The 20,108-nt window shown below is 46.5% G+C and overlaps 1 protein-coding gene across 5 annotated transcripts in view; it reads right to left on the bottom strand.

The window, feature by feature from the left end:
• Positions 1–569: 569 nt before the first annotated feature.
• KMT5B (lysine methyltransferase 5B) overlaps positions 570–20,108 on the bottom strand; it is a 61,065-nt gene continuing 41,526 nt past the window's right edge. For 2 of the 5 annotated variants that reach the window (XM_064287653.1, XM_023559526.2), the window contains 7 exons: positions 19,766–19,931; positions 19,259–19,368; positions 17,689–17,855; positions 17,358–17,377; positions 17,134–17,270; positions 13,218–13,414; positions 570–5,930 (listed from right to left, as the gene is read on the bottom strand). In XM_064287653.1, coding sequence (XP_064143723.1) covers positions 4,453–5,930; positions 13,218–13,414; positions 17,134–17,270; positions 17,358–17,377; positions 17,689–17,855; positions 19,259–19,368; positions 19,766–19,931 — 2,275 coding nt within the window. In that variant the 3' untranslated portion in view covers positions 570–4,452. The remainder of the gene's footprint in view (positions 5,931–13,217; positions 13,415–17,133; positions 17,271–17,357; positions 17,378–17,688; positions 17,856–19,258; positions 19,369–19,765; positions 19,932–20,108) is intronic. The other 3 variants (XM_064287652.1, XM_064287651.1, XM_064287650.1) reach the window with 2 other exon arrangements.

The raw sequence follows: 20,108 nt of genomic DNA, 5'->3' as shown, positions 1-20,108 counted from the left end.
AAGTTTGGGGCCCTCAGCTCCTCCCCACTCAGGAGAGAAATCCTGAGACAGGAGGTGACTCCCCCAGCTGCACCCACGACTGTCTCTGCCTCTGTTACCCGAGAAGACCCCACCCCACCTTTGGGCTCTGGACGGTGCCCCCACTTCACTGTTCAGGGGCTCTGCTGGAAATTGTCTTTTATTAACAAACCACCCCTAACCCACCTCCTCCCCCAGCTGTCACCCCTTTCCTCCTTCAGGGCCAAACATCCTTGAGCCCACCGTGAATCGCCCCCCAAGCTGTGCTCTCCAGGGTCACTGGTGACCTCGAGTCGCACCGTCTGGGGGTCCTCCCCAGGTTCTCACCCCACATGGCAGGCTCACACCTCTGCCCCACCCCCGTGTTTGATGCACAGTTAAGTGCTCAGCAAACACTTCCCAGACAACTTGACTCTCGGGCTGGGCCTCCCGCTGCCTCTGGTGCACCCACCTGAGTGTACCCAGACTCCACAGGGGGATACTCCAAGCCCACTGACCAGGAGGAAACAGGCTCTCACAGGTGGGTGTATTTAGGGGCATGACCAGAGTCACCATTGTGACTAAAGTCTGTCCCGCTCTCCAGATGAGCATATTTCCAGCTGTTTCCAGGAAGACTTGTGAGCCTCCCTGCAACAGTGAGTGGCAGGGGCCAGGAAGACGGAGCACCATTCTGGGGCCATCCACACCCCCTGCACCTATACATCCCTGTGTCCTTTCCCGAGTCAGGATCCAAATGCATGTCCCCTAGGGCTGCAGCGTCAGCAGACACAGAGCTGCCCGCTCACCGGGGAGCTGGCGGGGGAGAAGTCAGAGACCGGGGCTCTGCTTACCGGAACCCTGGGGCTAGAAGTGCCCTTAGGCCTGCAGCTTGTTTTTACCTTGCTGAGGGACACTGGGTTCTGTGGATGGGGCACGTCAGACCGGACACCGGCACTTGAGAGGCAGAAATCACCAAGGGCTGTGGGGGCACACTGCCCTCCTGCGAGCTGCCCCTGAATACCGGACAGGAGTAGCTCATCTGAGAAAACCTGAGACTCTAGGTCAGAGACCACATTAACAAGAACGGTCAGCCGCACGCACCGCTCATCTTGTGTGGATGCAGTGTATCCTGACATGTAACTGGTTTTGGGACTAGGCGTCCCCACCTGGCCACAGCGGTACCTGGCTGAGGCCTGTGTAGGTGCCAGGAAACGAGGCTTGGAGCTGGCCCAGCTTGCTCAGGCTCCCTCGGACGGTGCAGAGCTGGGCCAGCGCAGGTGGCCCGACTCCTGAGCCAGTCTTGTTTCCTGTGACTAGGTTATGCAGCACAACTGGGAAAAAGGGCCCGTGCCAGTTGTGGTATGCTGGTCCTGTCCAATCTGGCGGTAAAAACACCCTGAGCAATCAGAGACCCTTAGTAATTCGCTTGCAAAAGCCCTCAAATGCCATTCTGCTCCATTTTGAAAACTTCTTGGGTTCAAGGGCTAGGAGCAGATGTAGTTCAAGTGCAAGAAGCAGTCAGTCCTTTAAACTGAGCGGCAACAGGAGACTCGACAGACGCTGCTGACGAGCTTTAGAAACTTGATGTTACAAATTCCGCTTTACACAAAAACCTTGTGGAGAAAGCTACCACTTTTTTTTTTTTCTCAGATACAGTGAACACTGGCCAAATTGTTTTAATTTCCGAATTTATTAAAATGATTAACCTCAATACTGCAAGTGCATGTACAAAATATTTGTAAAAAATGTTTTTAATGAAACGTTAAAGAACTTACCTCAAATGCTGAAAAATCCTTTTTCATTCTTTCAGTACAAGGAATACACTGTATCTCAAAAGTATTACAACTCAGCAAAACAATTTAAAACACAGTAATTTGAAAAATGATTGAAAATTGAATACTTCACATATATTTCTATGATCATTTCCTAATTCGTACAATGCCAAAATCTTTACCAATCATTGCATAAGTTCAAGCTAAAAATTTTATTGAATGCAACCTCTTCCAAACAGGTCACTGGCGTGTGTGGACCTGGCCATCCCACACTGTCAAGTTTGACAACAGGTCCAGAACAGTCCCGAGGCCCCGCCCATTGACAAACGGAGGTTGGGTTTCTCTAGAAGGCATCAACAGTGGCTGCTGAGTGCTTGTGCATACCGACTCCTGAGAGGCAGTGACTTGTCACCAAACGTCACTGCTCTGAGACCCACGGGAAGGTCAGCCTCCGAAGATGAGGCCACAATAAAATTAAAACACCATAAATAAATTACTAAAATTAGGCTGAAAAATGGAGAAAAATGGGAAAAGTGATGTTTTGTTACTTTTTCCACAAAATGGAAATTCCCAAAATGGCTGTTGTTGGTACTCAAACAGTTCAAGATTTACTCTCTGACCTTTTTCAGAACACCCCAAGCTCAGGTGGGGATGAGAGGGGGCCCACTGCTCTCTGGTATTCCCCGGACACAGGGGCTAATCTTCACCTCTCCTCAGTGGCACGGGCTGTAAAGTACCCCGTGACAGTGGCTCTTGGGCCTGCGCAGCTGTCCTGCGGTGTGAGGCTAACGTTTCTCAACGCAGCAAAAGGGGGTGTGAGTGTGGGGACCAAGTCTACCACGGGCTTCCCGATCAGTACCTGAGGGATCCAACTGCACCATATGCGTAACGATGGGACTACACGAGACTACAGAAGTACTTCCTTGGAGAACCAAGGAGAAAAAGAAATCTAAATCTGAGACACTTTTAGGAATATTATTAATTTCTATTTGTAATCGACTGGTAATCATTTTAAGGAACTTAATCTAAATCCTGTCCCCACAACCTGGAAGTGGTAGGAATCAATTAGCAATGACAGTGAGCACTGAGTTCTCTCCGTCGGACTTGAGGTTTCTACAGGTGTCCTTGCTGTATTTCAAACCTGGGCTGCTCTCCTAGGACACACACGAATCCCCTAGGCTGGTTCTCCTAGGGACATTGTGTGTCTTTCAGCACAGCTCACTCACCTTTCCCAGAAAAAGAGACTCAGTGGCATCAAGCGCCTGCCACAGATTTATGTTCCCAAACCCTTTGTTCGATGATTTGTAAAATAATCCAGAGAAATCAAGAAAGAGTCTGGTATTGAACATAAAGTAGTAATCCAAAATTCGCTCATTAAGTTACTTAAAATTAATTTCTCTTCTCAAAGTGCTTCAAAAAACAAATTAAATCTGACTCCTCTTTTTGTTTAACTGATAATATAGTCAAAGTATCTTAGATATTTTCATACATTAAACTAACATAAGCCAGGAACTTCCACTGATGCAGTGCTTTAAACTATATATTTATAATTTCCTATTTTATTGGCATGAATATTTCTAAACTTAAAAACCTTCCTGGTAAGTTCTTTTAATTTCTTATGACAAAAATTTCTCACAACACACAAATATTTACAACATATACATTGTTTTCAGTTCTTTACACTGAATTTCCGAGACAAACATTTTTATAGGTTACCACAGAACAAAAGCTGTGACTCATGTTTTTATTTCATAAACTATTATAAGTTAAAGTGAATAGATTTTTTTTTTTAATATTCCTTGTAGCATTTTACAAGTGCAACAGAAAACTCGAAGAACCAAATTAAGAGAGCTGTAGTTCATTAGATAAATGTTGTTTCTTGTTGTCATCACATTGTTCACAGCAAATTTTTGAAAAAATAAGCACCAATCATTCTTGCAAAAAACAATTTTATCTAAAAGGATCGGAAAGTGTTAAATACAAGGTCTTTAATTTACACGACAAGCAATAAATACGCGGCATGGAACTCACCCTGCACACGCCGCCCTCGGACACACCGTGTGCCTGAGAGTCGGCGGGCACGCATGTCACTGGGCTTCCTTTTTTCACAGAAACCAATCTGACTCCCAACCACTGGTTTGCTACTTTAACAGAGACCACAAACAGCACACCTGGGCCAGCAAACTGTGCGCAACTGACAAAACTCCAAAGGGGGGACACGTAGCCAATAAATCAAAAAGCCATAGATCATTGCTGGTGATATTAGCATGTACTAGAAAACCTTAATATGCTGCTGCTATGATTTCAGTTATCGTTCAGTCGTATTTTAAAGAGCAGCTGACGCTCTCAGAGTTAAAAAGAATTGTGTAGCCACATTATTGTTTTCAACGTCCTGTGTGGAAAGTTGATCTCACTGTACAATTTTACTTGAGCCTTTATTTTACAACAGGGCTTTACCTCGAACTCAGAATTGCACGTAAGAAGGCTAGTTAAAAAGTACAATAAAAATGTGCACAAATCAGACTTCGGAAGGGTCAGTACGCTGTACACTTTCTACAGTATTACGCTCTAAGGGAAGACACAGCAGAAGTGCTGCCCCTGCAACGTTTCCGTTGAGGAATAACTGACTGGAATTTTTTATTTCTTTAAAGTAGTTATCCCGGCTCAAGTTAAGACCACGACCTTACGCATTGAGCCTCAGAGACTGGTCTTCTCTCCTCCGGGAAGAAATGTCAATATCGATGGAGTCCTTCCCGACGATCAGCCTCAACCGCTTAGCTGGGGGAAGAGGAATAAAGTCATCTTCAAAGTCATCATCATAGTCATCCTCCTCCTCGTCGCCCTCCGAGGAGGAGGGGTCATCAGTACTTTCCTCTTCGTACTGACCGTAGTCGTCAACCTCCATCCGGGACTCCAGGAGGGAGAGGGGGTCGCTACAGCACACCCCGTTCTCGTGAAGGCCCTCTGCGTACGACCCCCTACCCTCCTCGTCCCGTTTCAGCTGGATTTTTAATTTCGTAGAACTACCGCCTGACCCTGAGTTAAATCCATTATTCAGCTTTGCTACATAGAGATTATTATCATTTTCATGGTCTTTACTTAACTTGATGCTTATTTTTGAGGAATTCATCCCATCATTCTCTTGGTCGTTTGTCTTGCTGCTGCTGTCGTGACGCCTGCGTAGAGTCAATTTGGGAATCCCGGAGTTGTTTTCCAGGATGAGCTGTGCATCATACCGCGTGATCCGCCTCTTCTTCCTGCTTCTTGCAGTCCTAAAGCCGTCTTTTGTTTTGAAGCTGTCTGACGTAACAATTGAACAACCAACGGGCGAGGGGGCGCAGTCCGTGTAGCCCACAGGCGCACCCCCCGTGCCACTGTGCTCCCCCTGGTCAGAATGGGAGCCTGGCACATCTGGCCCCGAGCTGTCTCTCCCAGGGGAATCACGCCCCGGAGCAGACTCCTCCATTTTGGTGAACTGCTTCACAAGCTTTCCTTGTCGTGATTTCTTTTTTGACATGGTGGTGTCACTCTTGTGACACTGTGAGTCCCCCTTCTGTGTGGTTTCACGAGTCAGGTTCTCCTCCTGCAGCCCAGGGACTGGCTGCTCGTCCTCGTCTGCGCATGGCTCCACCGGGCTGTCTCTGAGGCCGTCCGCTGCGTCTGGGTCCAGCCTGACCTCAGAGGCCTCCTTCAGGCTCATCCGCGTCCGCACCGACCGCCGGGTGATGTAAGAACAGGGGGAGCCCTCGCCCCGCGTGTGAGCACCTCTCACAGAATTCTGTCTGTGTTCTCTCGCTGCGTGTCTAGTCAAGCACCCACTGGCCACTCCAGCTTGTACTGGTCCCTCCAGCTCCTTGTCTTTTTTAATGGGCAGATTTTTATACAGAACTACTTTAGGCTCTTTAAGTACTAAGTTTCCCATTTCAAGTTTTCGGGAAGCAGTCTTTTGCTCCAGCCGTTTGCAATGATTTCTTAATTTTATCTTTGAAAGTAAAGGCTTTGCAGGCTTTTTCAGTTTCTTTGGTACCCTGGAATTATTCATGTGAGTTAGTTTAGATGAGGTAGAGTTGGAAGAAGCTGGAATTCTGGACATAGATTGCCTGGTTAACGTTCTGTTTTTGCTGTTCTTTTTCACACCAACTGAAGACTTTCGGTTAGAAGCTGCAAGATTGAAAAAAAGAAAAATGAAAAAATAGCCTTGGTAACACAGTAGCATTCAACAGAACAGCGCCCCAGCCCACCTGGCGTCTACACGGACAGGAAACTAGACCACTGGTGCAACTCTGCGGCACCTAAGTGTTCGCAGCCCCACTTTTCTTCTTTAACCCAAACCCACTGCTGTCGAGTCAATTCCAACTCACGGCGATTCTACAGGACAGAGGAGAACTGCCCCAAAGCATTCCCAGGACTGCAAATCTTTACAGAAACAGACTACCACATCCTTCTCCCGTGGAGCAGCTGGTGAGTTTGAACCGCTGGCCTTTCGGTTAGGAGCACAATGCTTAATGGCTGTGCCACCAGGGCTCCTTTTTCTTCATCACCTTCTCTAATTTCTACTTCTAACGTGTGGACCCTGCCCATCGATTTCCAAGTGAATGACTTTATGGCTAAAGGCTCTGAGCACACCGACAACCTAGGTCTCACAGCTTCACTCTGAGTCTCTAATCTCATGATACAGAGCTGATCCTGGTTTAGTATTTTACCACATAAAGGATGTGGAGGAAAGCTAAGAAAAAAGCACAGTTCTTTCCACAAATTATTTTGTAAACCATCATTTTAAGTATGTTTCTAAAATACTCATTAACTTGAAGTGAATTACTTATCTTGGCCAGAAATAGAGAACAGAAATATATTCCTTGCGGGCTCTAAAGAGGCAAATTCTATTAAAATGGTTTCAGACAAGAAAAATTGATGCTCAGAACCCTATGTTGTAATTCCCAACAGCTATTGACCAAAAAGAACCTACGCTCCTTCTAAGCTGTTCCCTTCAGCTCTGCAAGGACCACACCGTACCACCGGTGGGCTGTCAGCTTAGGAAGCCGAGACTTCCAGGACCTGCCCCCTCAGTGACTGCCAGGTTCAACGATCCGGAAGAGGAGTGACTCGAGCTGCTGAAACGACCCACTCAGAACAAGGAGGGAGTCGACGTCTTTCCTCCAAGACAAGGATACAAAAAGGTTCTGATGGTCCTAGTGGTGAGAACCCGAGAATGAACGTGACCATCAATGACCTCCCGAAAGGCTTACGTCTGACTCTAGCTGCTCCCACAGCGAGCCCCGGACATAACCTGGACCTTTTGCTGTTTTTCCTCTACATTTACAACCTGAACCTACGTGCAGTTTGAAACATGAGTCAATTTCTCAACTGTTCAGTGCCCTCCATGCCCCACCCAAAAACCTCTTCCTGATCAAAACACCCCTCTAAACCATTCTCAACTAATAGACTAAAAATTCTCACCACTCCCAGGAAAGAGAGGAAGACTCAAGACTAATGTCATGAGGAAGCCCGGAATGCTATTGCCAGAGTGGCCTTCAGAAAGCCTGCGGATTGTGTCTGCTGCTTATTGTGCTGAGAGCTGCCAGGGACGCTTCTATTCCTTCTGCACGGCTAAGCAAGTACGCTACCACCAATTAGTTTCTACTGTGAGAGAAAAGGATGAAGAACTAGTATTCCAAAGAGAGCAAAGCACCAAGAACAGAAGGCTCTGTACTTGAGGGGACTGGCCTGTGTGAAACGCTCTGGGGCACCAAACACAGAATTGACAGGAATGAGCCAATGACTGACCCAAGATAGTACTTATATGTGGGGGCTGCAACCAAGGACCCAGCTTACTTTTAGACTAGTAGTAGTAGTGAAGTTTGGGTGCGATTCCATTTGAGGACCGATTATTAAGCACCCACAAGGAAATGGAATTACACATAGCTCCCTGCCGGCAAGTGTTTTTAAAGTACAAGAACGTTCAGAGAATCCTTTTGCTACAAGACTTCTTACAAGGCCTGCCTGCAAGGCGGACTAGGGAGCTGTGCTTACTTATGAAAGCACACACTCGTGTGCTGGCGGTTTCCAGGCAAAATTCAAGAAGGTCTGTGTTTGTCCAGCTTCCTCAAACGTGTCTAGAATGATCCTTTGTTCATTCTATACCTCTTCAAAGACCACTCTATCAACAAGCTTAGTGGAGATTAGCTTTTTCTTTCCCCTTTTCCCATCCCATTCTCGTTATACACCTGCAATCAGCCCTCCACAACAGCTACATATGTGTCATCTCCTCAACAGCAATGCCCCTGCAGTTTGGGCCCAGCTTGTCCCTCCAATCAGACAACCTTTGCCAACCTCCCTGACAACCTTGTCACAAAATCCAGTGAACAATTTCAGCCCTTACCTTTCATTTCTCTGCAGAGTGACACTGCAACGCTTCTCTCCTGACAAGCCCTCTTGTCCCTTGGTTGCCATGAGACCACACTCTCCTTTCCCTTCACCTCCCTGGCAGCCTTTCTCCTCTATCGGCCCCTTTGAGGGTGGTCACCGCCAAGCCTCGGCTGCCCTCAGCTCTTTGGAAACTCTACACACAATCTCTGGGTGACAAGCATCCACTCCCCCACGGCTAATACAATGACATGCTGGCAGGTCCCTATCCGCTGTCTCCAGCCCGATTCTCTTCCCATTTGTAGATCCACGTCACCAATGCCAAGTAGCACCTCTCTCTCAGAGGCTGCCTCATAAGCCTCTCATGGTCGGCGAGTCTAAATTGATCTCAACACCACACCTCACAGCCGCTTCTCCTTCTGAGTTCTCCATCATGGTCAGTAATACCACTGCCAGCCCAAGCTGCCCAAGTCAGAAACCTAGAGGTCATCTTTGACACTCTGCTCTCCCTATCACTTCACCCAATCACCACGTCCTGTGGAGCCCAGCTCAGCAATGTCACTGGAACCTATCCACTTCTCTCCACTCCCCCTGCCATAATCTCCTGCCTCAACCATGGCAGATGCCTCCTACCATTCTTCCTGTCAACCTACTGTTTTCCGAACAGTCCATTGACCCGGATGGTTTTCCTAGTACATCACGTCACTCTGGCCTTTAAGCCTTTTAGTAACTTAATGTCTCAAGGATAGAGTCCACCATTTTGTGGTCACATCCTTCTTCCACCTTCTACTCTAGCCACAGTGAACTTTATTTGCTTAGGTCCTACACTCGTCTCCATGTCTCTATCAAGAATAGGTATCACTGGCCAACTCCTCACAACTCTTTAAGCCTCGGCTTAGGAACCACTTCCCTTAGGGAGCCTCCTGTGACTTTCAGTGTAAGACGGGCACCCTTCCTATGTTCTCTCACAGTACCCAAGGCTTGCCTTACTTGTGACGTCTTCCATTAAATCATCTCACTTTACGGTGATTGAATCTGGGCTTCCCCTTGGCACCCCTACTTAGAGTCACTCTCAGTGGACAGCAGTGACCACCAAGGAACAATCTGGTGGCTTTGTATTCTAAACTGAGCACAAAGCAGACTGTATTTTATGCCCCTATTATAATACAGAAATTTCACTGATGTGTTTTTGTATTCACCAATGTATTCTCGTTTTGTTTGAACGGTGGCATCTCATCAAAAGCCCAGATGAGAGGGGTGCTCACCAAGTTAGAGACCAAATGCGGACAGGTCACCAGGCAGATGAAATGTGACCAGGGTGAGAGTCTAGCAGAGTGCCAAGTGTTCTCCACAGCCCCAACAAGGTGCTACACCATCCTTGGAGAAGGTGGAGGAGGTTGAGAATTTCAGTGATAAGGCTGAGGAAGACAGGCCACAATGACAAACTACAAGCCAACGATTTTCAAAAAGTCTATCAAGGGAGACCTAGGGCTCTGTGTGAGTGGAGACATGCCTGTGGCTACCCTTGTTTCAGCACCAGCGGTAACATGCGGCATCTCGTCCTAGTGGTTGGGACAAAACCCAAATGCATGAGTCCAGACGGTAACTTTGGTAGGGGTGAACATTCTTCTTAGCAATTATTCCATGCTGGGTGCTGGGCACCACCTGAACCCTGACGTGCGCCCTGGGAAGCGGGCAACACCACACCTATGCGAAACAAGCTGCACATGGACCAGCTTGCCCAAGACCCTCTATCTGTAAGGGGCAGCTCAGCTCTGTGGCTCAAGATGTTGAGTTTTTACACCCTCTACTATTCTGCCTCTAGAGTTATTATGGTGTCAGTCCCAACTCATGGGTAAAGGATGCACCATACAGCTGCCATGGTCACTTCAGGTGTCCTCGAAGTCGGAGGGCAGTGCTGTGTGGGCATCAATTCTTATGGCCTGCCCACTGTGGCAGTGAGACATGAGGCGGCAGGAGACATCAAAGCCTTCCTCAGCACTCAGGCTCCGTACTGGGAAAGCAGGGGAAATGCACACTACCAATGTGAACCAAGACTGCATGAGGCTCACAAGCAGTGTAGTATCTTCAGAACATGAAGACACAGAAAACCCTCCACAGGACCCTAGTCTCCAGGAGTTTGCCAAGCCTGGCAAGCGTCTTTCCTCTTACGGGACCAGCAAAAGCCAGTACCGGGTGCCTGGAATGAAGCAGGATTAGTAGACGAGCGTTAAGTCCATCAGTGAAGCCTGCCAGCAAGGGTGCGAGAGTGGGAACTGGCACCCATCTGCCGTCTCTAGGACAGATGCTCCTCAGCTCCTGCACAGTGCCTAGCTCACATCCCCACACTGCTCTCGAGACTTCGAGTCTCATGCCTGGGCCACAGTGCTGTCTAGAGTGGGCGCCTCGCCGGCGAAGCCTGAGCTCTGAGAAACTAGAATGCATTCAACGGTGGCATTAACAACTCAGATTTGTGGACTGGATTTGTGGACTCTTCTACCTGGATGCTAAAGGCAACAGTCACGCTGTGACTCTCTAGTCACTTCTGAAAACACAATCTGCTGTGGAAGGAACGACTTCTCCAACTAGGCAGAGATGTTTCCTTAAAAAAACAAACCTGCTGTTCAAAGAAAGCGGTTCCTTGATCAGCAGATAAAGTCTAAACGTTGAACTGCGGAACAAAGACGGGCAGACTCCTGAAGAGAACGCACCTCACATCTGCACACAAACACGCCCACTTCCTTGGGAGAAAAGCTCGGGCAGCCCTGGCTTGTCTACCACCTGCTGTTTCAAAAAGCCCTTCTCTCAAACAAATAAAAGAGTATGGTTTGAGACACAAACACCAAAAAACAAAAACAGCCTAAAAGAATGTATGTAAGAACTGAGAAAAATACGTATGTGAATACGGTTTCACGTCAACTGCCCCAGCTCCTTTTGCGCCCTGTCGGTCAGCGCCGTCAGGTGGCTCTCACAGCTGGTTACACCAGCCCTTGAGTAACTCAACCATCCTGCAGAAAGGCAACTGAACAGAGCAAGCACCCCGACGTAAGGAGCATTGGAAGTGCTCTATTTCTATGCTGATGCTGAGACCGCACCTCGAGGGGAACACTCCTTCCCTTCCCTCTACAGGGCAGAGAGCGGCAGCCGCGGTCTGCTCGTTACTTGTGTCCCTTTCTCACCCAGGAGGCTAAAGCATAAACTCCCTGCAGGAGAGGCCAGCCTGCAACGTCCTCAGACCTCTTGTGCAGCTGTTGTTGCTGTGTGCCGCGGAGCCCATTCTGACTCACAGCGCTCCTACGGGACAGAGTAGAACTGCCCCACAGGGTTTCCAAGGCTGTAATCTTCCAGAGAGCAGATCGCCAGGTCTTTCTCCCGCAGAGCCGCCGGGTGAGTTCCAACTGCCGACCTTTCGGTTAGCAGCTGAGTGCTTAACCACTGCACCATCCGGGCTCCTCCTCCTGCAACTAGCAGGCTTCAAATAACTACTTGGCTCATTAATAAATATATCCTAAATGGTTACGTGTTAATTAGGATACTCGGCACCTTTCAAAATATATTTGTATTCTGATCTTTTTAAACTAAGTGGTGTACTGAGTTCAGTATTTATACACTAGTGATACAGTTAATGCATAAAAACACTACAGGCTCCCATGCATGTCACAGAGCCATTCCATTCCAGCTGGACAGCTCTGTGGCTGCCTCCCCAGGCAGCTGGCAGCAGGCTCCTGACTGTTCTCATGTGGGCATTCACAACGGCCTTTAGCCTCCAGTTTCACAAGGAACCAGACTCAGAACAAAGGTTCTTCACGCTGCATTTATTGTCAGAACCACAGTCAACACTGAGTGATGGACTAACTGCTCTTGTTCACTTGGGACATTAGTCTAGCCTAGAAGGGGGGTGTGGGATACTTCACGCTACAGAGGTGTGCCCGGCCTCTGGCTCCCAGCAGCAGGCAGAGTTTCAGAGATTCATGGCAGTGACACTCGCCACTGTGGAGACACCTCCCCTGTCTTCAAGGTTTTCTGTAGGGTAGGAGGCACCAAGTATTGGCTAAAAACTTTTCAAGATAGGGAGAAGAGCCTCAAATAATCAGTCTCTCAGAGGGCTCCTCAGTGCGAAGTCATAGACACCTCCTCTGGACATGTAGAGTGCTACAACAGGCCCACTTTGGGGGATCGCCATGTCCAAGTTTTACAGCTTTACTCCTGTCTGTCAGAGACAAGTCAGACTAAACAGCCTAGCCCTTAAGTGGCAACCAGAGAAAACTGGTGTTACCAGATGGAAACAGTAGCAATTAGTGGTTCCCGTATGTCAAAGCTCCACCGACATGTGTTTTCGTTGCCGGTGTAGGCTTTCTTCTCTTTTTCTCTTCATTCTTTTTCCAGTTTCCATTAGATCTTGCCCCCACACATAACTGGCATCTCAGAGATTGCTTCTTTTTCCTTTTCATCTCTTCTCTTGCTACTTTCTGTAGCGGTCAATACAATACACCATCACATAGCAACATTCCAAACGCTCCTCCAGCACAGCTCTGAGTCTGGTGGCTGGTAGTTTGGGGAACTGGGTCAGTTCGCTCTGAAAAGGGCAAGCAGGTAGTACAAAGGTGCCTGCTTTAACACCCGCCGCCATGAATGCTCCCAGGTCCATCATCTTTCCGTAACACACTGGCTAGGCACCGGAACATGTACAGTGCCCGTATGGTTCTACCCAGTCCTTTGTCTTCACATAGGGCCTAACACCATTATCATGCCACAACCCTTTGAAAACGTTTCTCTCAAACACAGGATGGCCCTGGGACATGTGGTGAAGAATTCAATATCCAGTTCCCAAGCATTCCAGAAAAACACAGTTTGGTGCAGAGGGCAGTACTGAATTTGGAGGTGGGATACAAACTAGGCCCTTGTAGTACTTCAATCATTTCTAGAACCTTTCAGTGCTGTTGAAGCTCATAAGCCCCAGAGTTTCTCTCATTATTTAAAAGTTCAAAACCATTGAAGCACGCTTTAGAAAGCAAGTTGTGTGAAAATACTTAAAAAAAAAAAAAAAAAAAAGTATGCTTATCAAATCAAAGCTCCCTTACTTACTTGCATTGTTTTTTTCCTGAGTGGTATCTGCATCAGTGTTAGAGCTGACAGACTGACTGTCTGAATTTTTGCTGCTGTCACCTAACTTTTTAAGCCTATTTAAACGTTTATCTGTTTCTCTGAGTCCATATTTGCTATTGATAACAGGAGCAGGCGCAGGGAGTCCCGCTCTGGATTTAAAAGCACCAGTGCCCCGTCTGAAAGAGAAAACAGAACAGATTAAGCAAACAGGGTGTACTCACAATAAACTGAGGGTTCTTGGCCACACCCCATCAACAGATGTGGCCTCAGCCATCACTGGCCATCTGCCAATTCTAGGACGCTCAAAGGAAATTAAACATGCATATAAAATTTACGTTAAAAACTCTAGATTTAAAATAGCAAAACAACTTGCTATATAGCTATTGTTAATTGTTAACTGTCCAAGAAAAACTATTGGGCCTTGTAAAATTTCATGTGTAGATATAAACAAACACTCTTCAATTTCAGAAGCGGCATGCACAATAAACAGCTAGATCTAAACTGTGGTTTCAAAAAAAACTTACCTGTCCATTATATCCCAGTCTTTGCTTTGCATGTTTATTACTGATTACTGAGAATTATTAAAAAAAAAAAAAAAAAATCACAGCATTTCCTTAAATGCTAGATAAAAAAACAAACTCTAACTGAAACTCTATGTAAAAAGGAGACCAGGCTCTATTGGTGAAACTCTGACTTCTGGACTATCAGAAACTGTTAAATAATTCCTTTTAAGTTTCTGAAGTCAGCATGAATAACAATAGTTAACGAAGTGTTACCAAGTGAAAGGCACTGAAAGACTGGCTTTCACCCCTGGATGAGAACAATTCATAACTTGCTTTAGTAGCTGTTTATATTTACATAAACTCTTCTGACAGAAACCCTGGTGGCGTAGTGGTTAAGTGCTACAGCTAACTAACCAATGGGTCGGCAGTTCAAATCCGCCAGGCGCTCCTTGGAAACTCTATGGGGCAGTCCTACTCTGTCCTACAGGGTCGCTCTGAGTCGGAATCGACTCGATGGCACTGGGTTTGGTTTTTTTGGTTTTAAACTCTTCTCAAGTACATGAGGGCCCTTAAGAGGTGAACCTAAACTTCTCCAACAAATCTAACTTTGCAAATCTTTGCTTTATTCAGGGTATAAAGATAAATTTCTAATCAGCTCTACTCAAAATAAGTAAATTTTGAATTAAACCAAAACCAAACCAAGTGCCGCCGAGTCGATTCCGACTCATAGTGACCCTATAGGACAGAACTGCCCCATAGAGTTTCCAAGGAGCGTCTGGCGGATTCGAACCGCCAACCCTTTGGTTAGCAGCTGTACCACTTAACCACTATGCCACCAGGGCTTCCAAGTTCTGAATTAATGAGTGAATTAATGAGCTAAAAAATCCACTTCATTGACTTGCCTTTTCTTGCTAGAGAAAAGCCACATAACCACAGCTCCTGAACGGTGGCAAAATCGTGCACACCTCCCATAAAAAAGCAGCACTGCCTCCGACACATCCCACCGGATTTCTTTCTTTCAGGATTTAGATGACGGAAAACACTTTTCTCCCCCAGAGAAGCAGTGTGTCTCACTTTTTCCTAAGGGACAACACATGCTTTATGTCCTCTCACCCCTCGATGCTAGCGAGCGTAGAGCTAAACCGCAAGCCCAATCACAGGAACAATTTCGGGTACTTCGGGCTGGCATTCTTGCTTTCTTCACATTCCCAAATTGGATTTGGAATTACATTATTATTATTATCGTAAAAAAAAAAAATTGTGGGACTGCCTCAATTTGAAATGTGGAGTAGAAATCACCATAAGAACCTCTAGGTAACCTTCACCAAGGCAGGTCATCAGTTACACCCCACGTTAAAAGATATTTAAACAGTAAATGCAGAAATTCCAGAAGCCTACTTCATCTCATAAAGCAATAAATTATTCTCAGAGATTCCATGTGTTTTTACTGTAACTTATAACATTTTGGGTTCATTTCTACAGGCCATTCTTGAAATATATTTGAACACAAAACAAATGAACATGGCAGAAATATTTTACTTGGCAATTATAATCCTTTTAATAAAACCCTTCCTTTCTCCTATTTCTCTACTTCCCTTATTTCTTCTTTGTAACTACTGGGAAGTACTACCAGCTCATGCAAGTCAAACAGCCCTAGGACACATACTTAAAGCCAAAGGTAACAGTGTTTTGTGCCTACCCTCCATCCCCAGTGCCCTGAGGTACACTGCCAACAGGGTCTTATTCTACTCCTTTTACCACGGTCTACATACCTATTTACGTGGTTGTTTCTTTTTAAGCAACAAAAAGAAAACAGGACAACATCATATGTTTTACTCAGCAATCATGGTGTCATGGGCTCCATTCATTAACAGACCAAATATTTATGGAGCACCTACTACGTGCCAGCTGCTGCTCTGGTTCTGGGGATAGAGCGTAAATGACCCAGATGAAAGTCCGTCTTCGGGGAGCTTACTGTAAGGGGACACTAACCAGAGACCACAGAGCCCAGTGCTATCTCGTGTCTGCACACAGGCCGCGTGCTGCCCTACACACTCTGTGGCAACAACCTAACCCTCACGGAAGCCCCGGGAGACAGCTTCTAGTATTCCCCCACTTTATGGACGAGGCAGTTAAGACACAAGGCAGCAGTTCAGCAGCGTGGCCGAGATCACACAGCCAGGGAACTGCAGTGTCGCGGGACTCCGACCCAGGGAGGCCCACGCCAGGTCTCAGCTCTGAACCTCAACGCTGGGCCGCTGTCTCTACACCACAGTTTAAAAGCATTATCATCTCAATATAATTACCGCAAAGACTAAAGGAGGTTTTCTGGACCGCTCTAAGATTTAGCCAACACTTGAATCTTTTTTTTTTCAAATGTAGAAAAAGATAAAATTTTATGGCAAAAGGAAAGCAAAATCTCAGCAGCATCAGGAAGAGGCTTTCTGCCCTCCCTCCGAGGCTGGTGCCGGAGGGACACGCGTGGAGGCCACTGGCTGCCCAGGGGGCAAGGACGTGGTGACTCTGGGGCCCCGGCTGTCCCTCCCCTAGGCTGGCTGGGTGTGTAGACTGGTGTCTGCAGCAGGGGCTGGTGCTACCAGCTGACATCTTTGCTCAGAGCTGCAGCATGAAGAGAACGAGGGCTCTGACGCGAGGCTGAGCTGGGTTCAGAAAGGTCAGCTTCTGACCCTGCAACACGGCCACATCCCTGGTCCTCTCGACCGGGTGGCTGTGAGGACCGAGTGAGCCGGGGCTAGTAATGTCCGCAGAGCGCAAACGGGCTTGACCAAGCGGCTGCACTGCGCTGTGACAGGAGCCCTCCGCCAGCATGCGCCCAGACGTGCCTGAGGAGCTCCCTTCAAGGAGGTGGCGGGCGCAGACGTCAACACAACGATGGTGCGAGTGACAGGCCCGTCAAGGCTGATTTCATGGGTCTGTTTTTTTTTTTTCTAGATGAACCACAAAAGAGGTTCTTTCTCTGAGTGCCAGCAAGGGACAGGAACTGTGAACATCAAAACACTAAAATTCCAGAAGACACAGCTTGAGAATAGGCAAGACAATACCGAGGTTTTCAGATGACTAACTGTGGTGAATGTCCCTTGCCATTTTTTGGGCAACCCCACTCTGACACTGTGTGTGTGGTGTTTCCCATTCTCTCTTTAAGTACATTTTTATTTTGATGGACTAATAGTGGCTGGTAATATTACGATCTTAAAGGGTCAGGTGCCCATGTCCCTAAACAGTCCTGTATCATTTGATTTTGGGTGCTATGCCGTAGAACACAGAGGACCATCCCTGCCTTTAAATGATAAAGTGAGGGTGTGAGTTAGTCCCCACAACCATCAGGTGGTTAAAAAGAAGGTAAAAGCCAGAAATCCTATGGAATACTTTACCTTTCACACGTGTAACACTCGCAGAATTCATTATTTTCTCCAAAAAACCCATCTCCATAATAACAAGAAATTTCTTCTCCAGGTTCAATATCTCTTAAAGCCTTCACACATGCTGTGTCTCGGCCAGTTGACACAAACTGCAACAAAAGCCACTCGTTAAGAAACGGACACCTGAAGCAGAGACAAAATACTTGAGCTCAACATATAATTTTTTTTATGCTTACCTTGCAGTTAGGTCTGCAATCTGAAAAATGTCCAAAAGATAAAGTCAATTAACTGTTGTTAAGATCTGAAACACGAACAATTACAGAAATCTGAAGTAAGCTTTCCATATAATCTTACACCTTTTGATAGAAGGCTAGGTGCCAAGTTAAAGAAATCTTTCTTTTTAATATATTTGTGAAAGAAGAATCTGTATTTCAAAACGTCCTTGGATAAGCATTTCTAGTTCCTTTAAAATTCTATTCCGTAAGGATCTTACTGAGTTTGGGAAGGTCATTCTAACGTCCAGCAGGACTGCCCCACGCCAGTTAACAGCTTAGAAACACAGCTTACCGTGGTTTATGAACGCAGCAGGCCCGAGCCAGAGCTGGGCACAGTTCTTCCTCGTGGAGTACATGACACTGAAGTCGTTCTCTCCATGTCTAAGTAGCATGTTCTCCTCAATTTCTGAAAGTTCGGCAATACAACCCACCAGTAATTCTATTTTGTCATTTCGTTTCCTATTTAAAATATGTTATGTGTTAAAAATTACTAGCAATTATAAATAGTAAGGCTTCTTTTAATAAAATAAGCTTGCCCAATGAACACCAGGAATTGAGAAGACCTAGCTTTGCATATTTTTGCCTACTCACTTGGATCCCACTAGGTATCTTCCTGCTGGAAGCCCCACAGCCTTGTACTAGTTACTCCGTTATCTGCATTGTCCCTTCAAGAGACAGGCCACTCCTCCCAGGCAGGAACTGGCTACTCTGTCTCTGAGTCCCCTGCAGCACTCATGGAAGTCCTGGAATGCTTGCTGCTCTGAATTAGCCTGCAGCCCGCTGGGAAGATGGCGACAGCGACCGCAGGCAGGGAAGGGTCAGGAGACCCCCGTCTTGGGCCGCCACTGCTAGAGCAGCATCGTTTAATGGAGATGTACCGCGGGCCACGTGGGAACCTTAAATTTTCCAGTAGTCATGTTAGAACAGTAGAAACAGGTAAAACTACTTTTAATAATACATTTAACCCAATATATCCAAAACACTATTTCAGCATGTAATCAATACGAGAGACATGCAGGTGGAACAGAACTGAATACGCACTCTGGTGTGTGGAGCACACTTACAGCACTTCTCATGTCACACTATCCGTGTCAAGGGCTCGACAGCCCCAGGGCCGGTGGCTGCTGTCATGGACAGTGCACCCTGGAGCCCGAGGTCTCAAATTCCCACCCCATCCACCACCCAAGGAGCTTCAAGAGCCAGTAAGCAGGCTTGATACCACCCCAAGGCAAAGAACTGCCTGCTCACTTACACCCACCCACCCAGGATGCCTGGGAGTAACGCTCTTCTGCCCACTCCACCTTTAGGTGCCTGACTCCGTCATCTCTGGTCTCATGGGGAGTGTGTACGTCAGGGCTCACATCACACAGTCCCTCATCTCTAGCTGCCATCCCTTCAGCGGGTCTCAGATCGACCACTTTTTATTTAAGCTGGCATGTATGTGCATATATACGTACAAACAGGCAACGCTTTAGGAAGTCTCCACTAGTAGGTTTCTAGGATCATTAGGATTTCCTCCCCAACCTTTCTTCTAGGCCAGTAAAAGACCGACTCTGGAAGCCAGGTCATCCAGCCCTGGTTCCTTAGCCTTCCAGCAGTCTCGACACTGAGCGGGCATCCATCCAGCTCAATACAAGGAAAATGAAAGCATGCTGGCTTAGAGATGGGGTCTGGTCAAGCTGAGACTCCTAACCCCACTGTCTTGACTCAGCCGATGGGCCCAGGCGAGGACACTGCCGTGGCTCTTTCTGAGTAAGCACTGGCTTCGTTCCCCACCGTGAACATCACGATAGTTCAACAGCAGTCTCTGGGAGAACTTTAAATAAAATCACTTTAAGGGTTTCTACTAGTATAATAGTTACCACTCTTTCGTTGCCACTATTTTGGCTCCATTTTGCTCTGATGAGTATCTATTACAAGGCAATATCTCAAATCCACTGTCAGTTGCAAACATTCGCAAGTAAATAAATACCTAAAACAGGAAAAAGAATTTGATGTTAACTTTATCCTAAACTGGTTTCTGCTGCTAGACTTTCTCAGAATTATAAAAACCACCACCACCAATGTAAAAATACAAGATCATTAAGTAACAAACTTTTTTGTTACTTTAAAATTTCAGACATTTTGTAGTACCTAGCAATAATAGCTTGGCTATGTTACTCTAAAAGTTCGCCAGGAATTTCACTTCTAGATGACGTTTTCTCTTTGAATAATCATCCAAATGATCTCCTCCCGTGTTACACCAGCTCCATATTGGTTAGTTTTACAGAAAACTGATGTAAAATTTGAGTGTTCACTAAAATTCAGGCTTTGATTTCCTTACTCTTATTCAAACAGATGAATAGCATTAATCTGCTTAATAAACCTACATGTTCTTTGAATAATTTCTCCTGCATTTTGTTCTTGTTAAGAAAATAGTGCCGCGCCCATTCGCCTGAAGTCAAACATTTGAAGGCTTTCTCCAAGTGCTCATCTTTCTTAAAACGCTCTATCACTTCCTTCAGTTCTTCTTGCCTTCCTTTAATAGGCCGAAACCTGAAAGAAGCCCAAACAGCGCGTTAGTTACCTGCCACCACCTTGCGCCACTGGTCTGCCTTAAGAGATCCTGAGCCCAAGATACCACTCTAAAACCAGCCATGGTTTTCCGAGCACAGATCTAACAAAAGAGAACCACCGAAAATCTTGATAATTACTACTCAAGTAATGGTGATT

This window comes from Loxodonta africana, chromosome 7 (genome assembly GCF_030014295.1).
Source record: "Loxodonta africana isolate mLoxAfr1 chromosome 7, mLoxAfr1.hap2, whole genome shotgun sequence".
NCBI lineage: Eukaryota > Metazoa > Chordata > Mammalia > Proboscidea > Elephantidae > Loxodonta > Loxodonta africana.
Note: the sequence above shows the minus strand (reverse complement) of the source record. Positions and strands in the feature narration are given on the sequence as shown.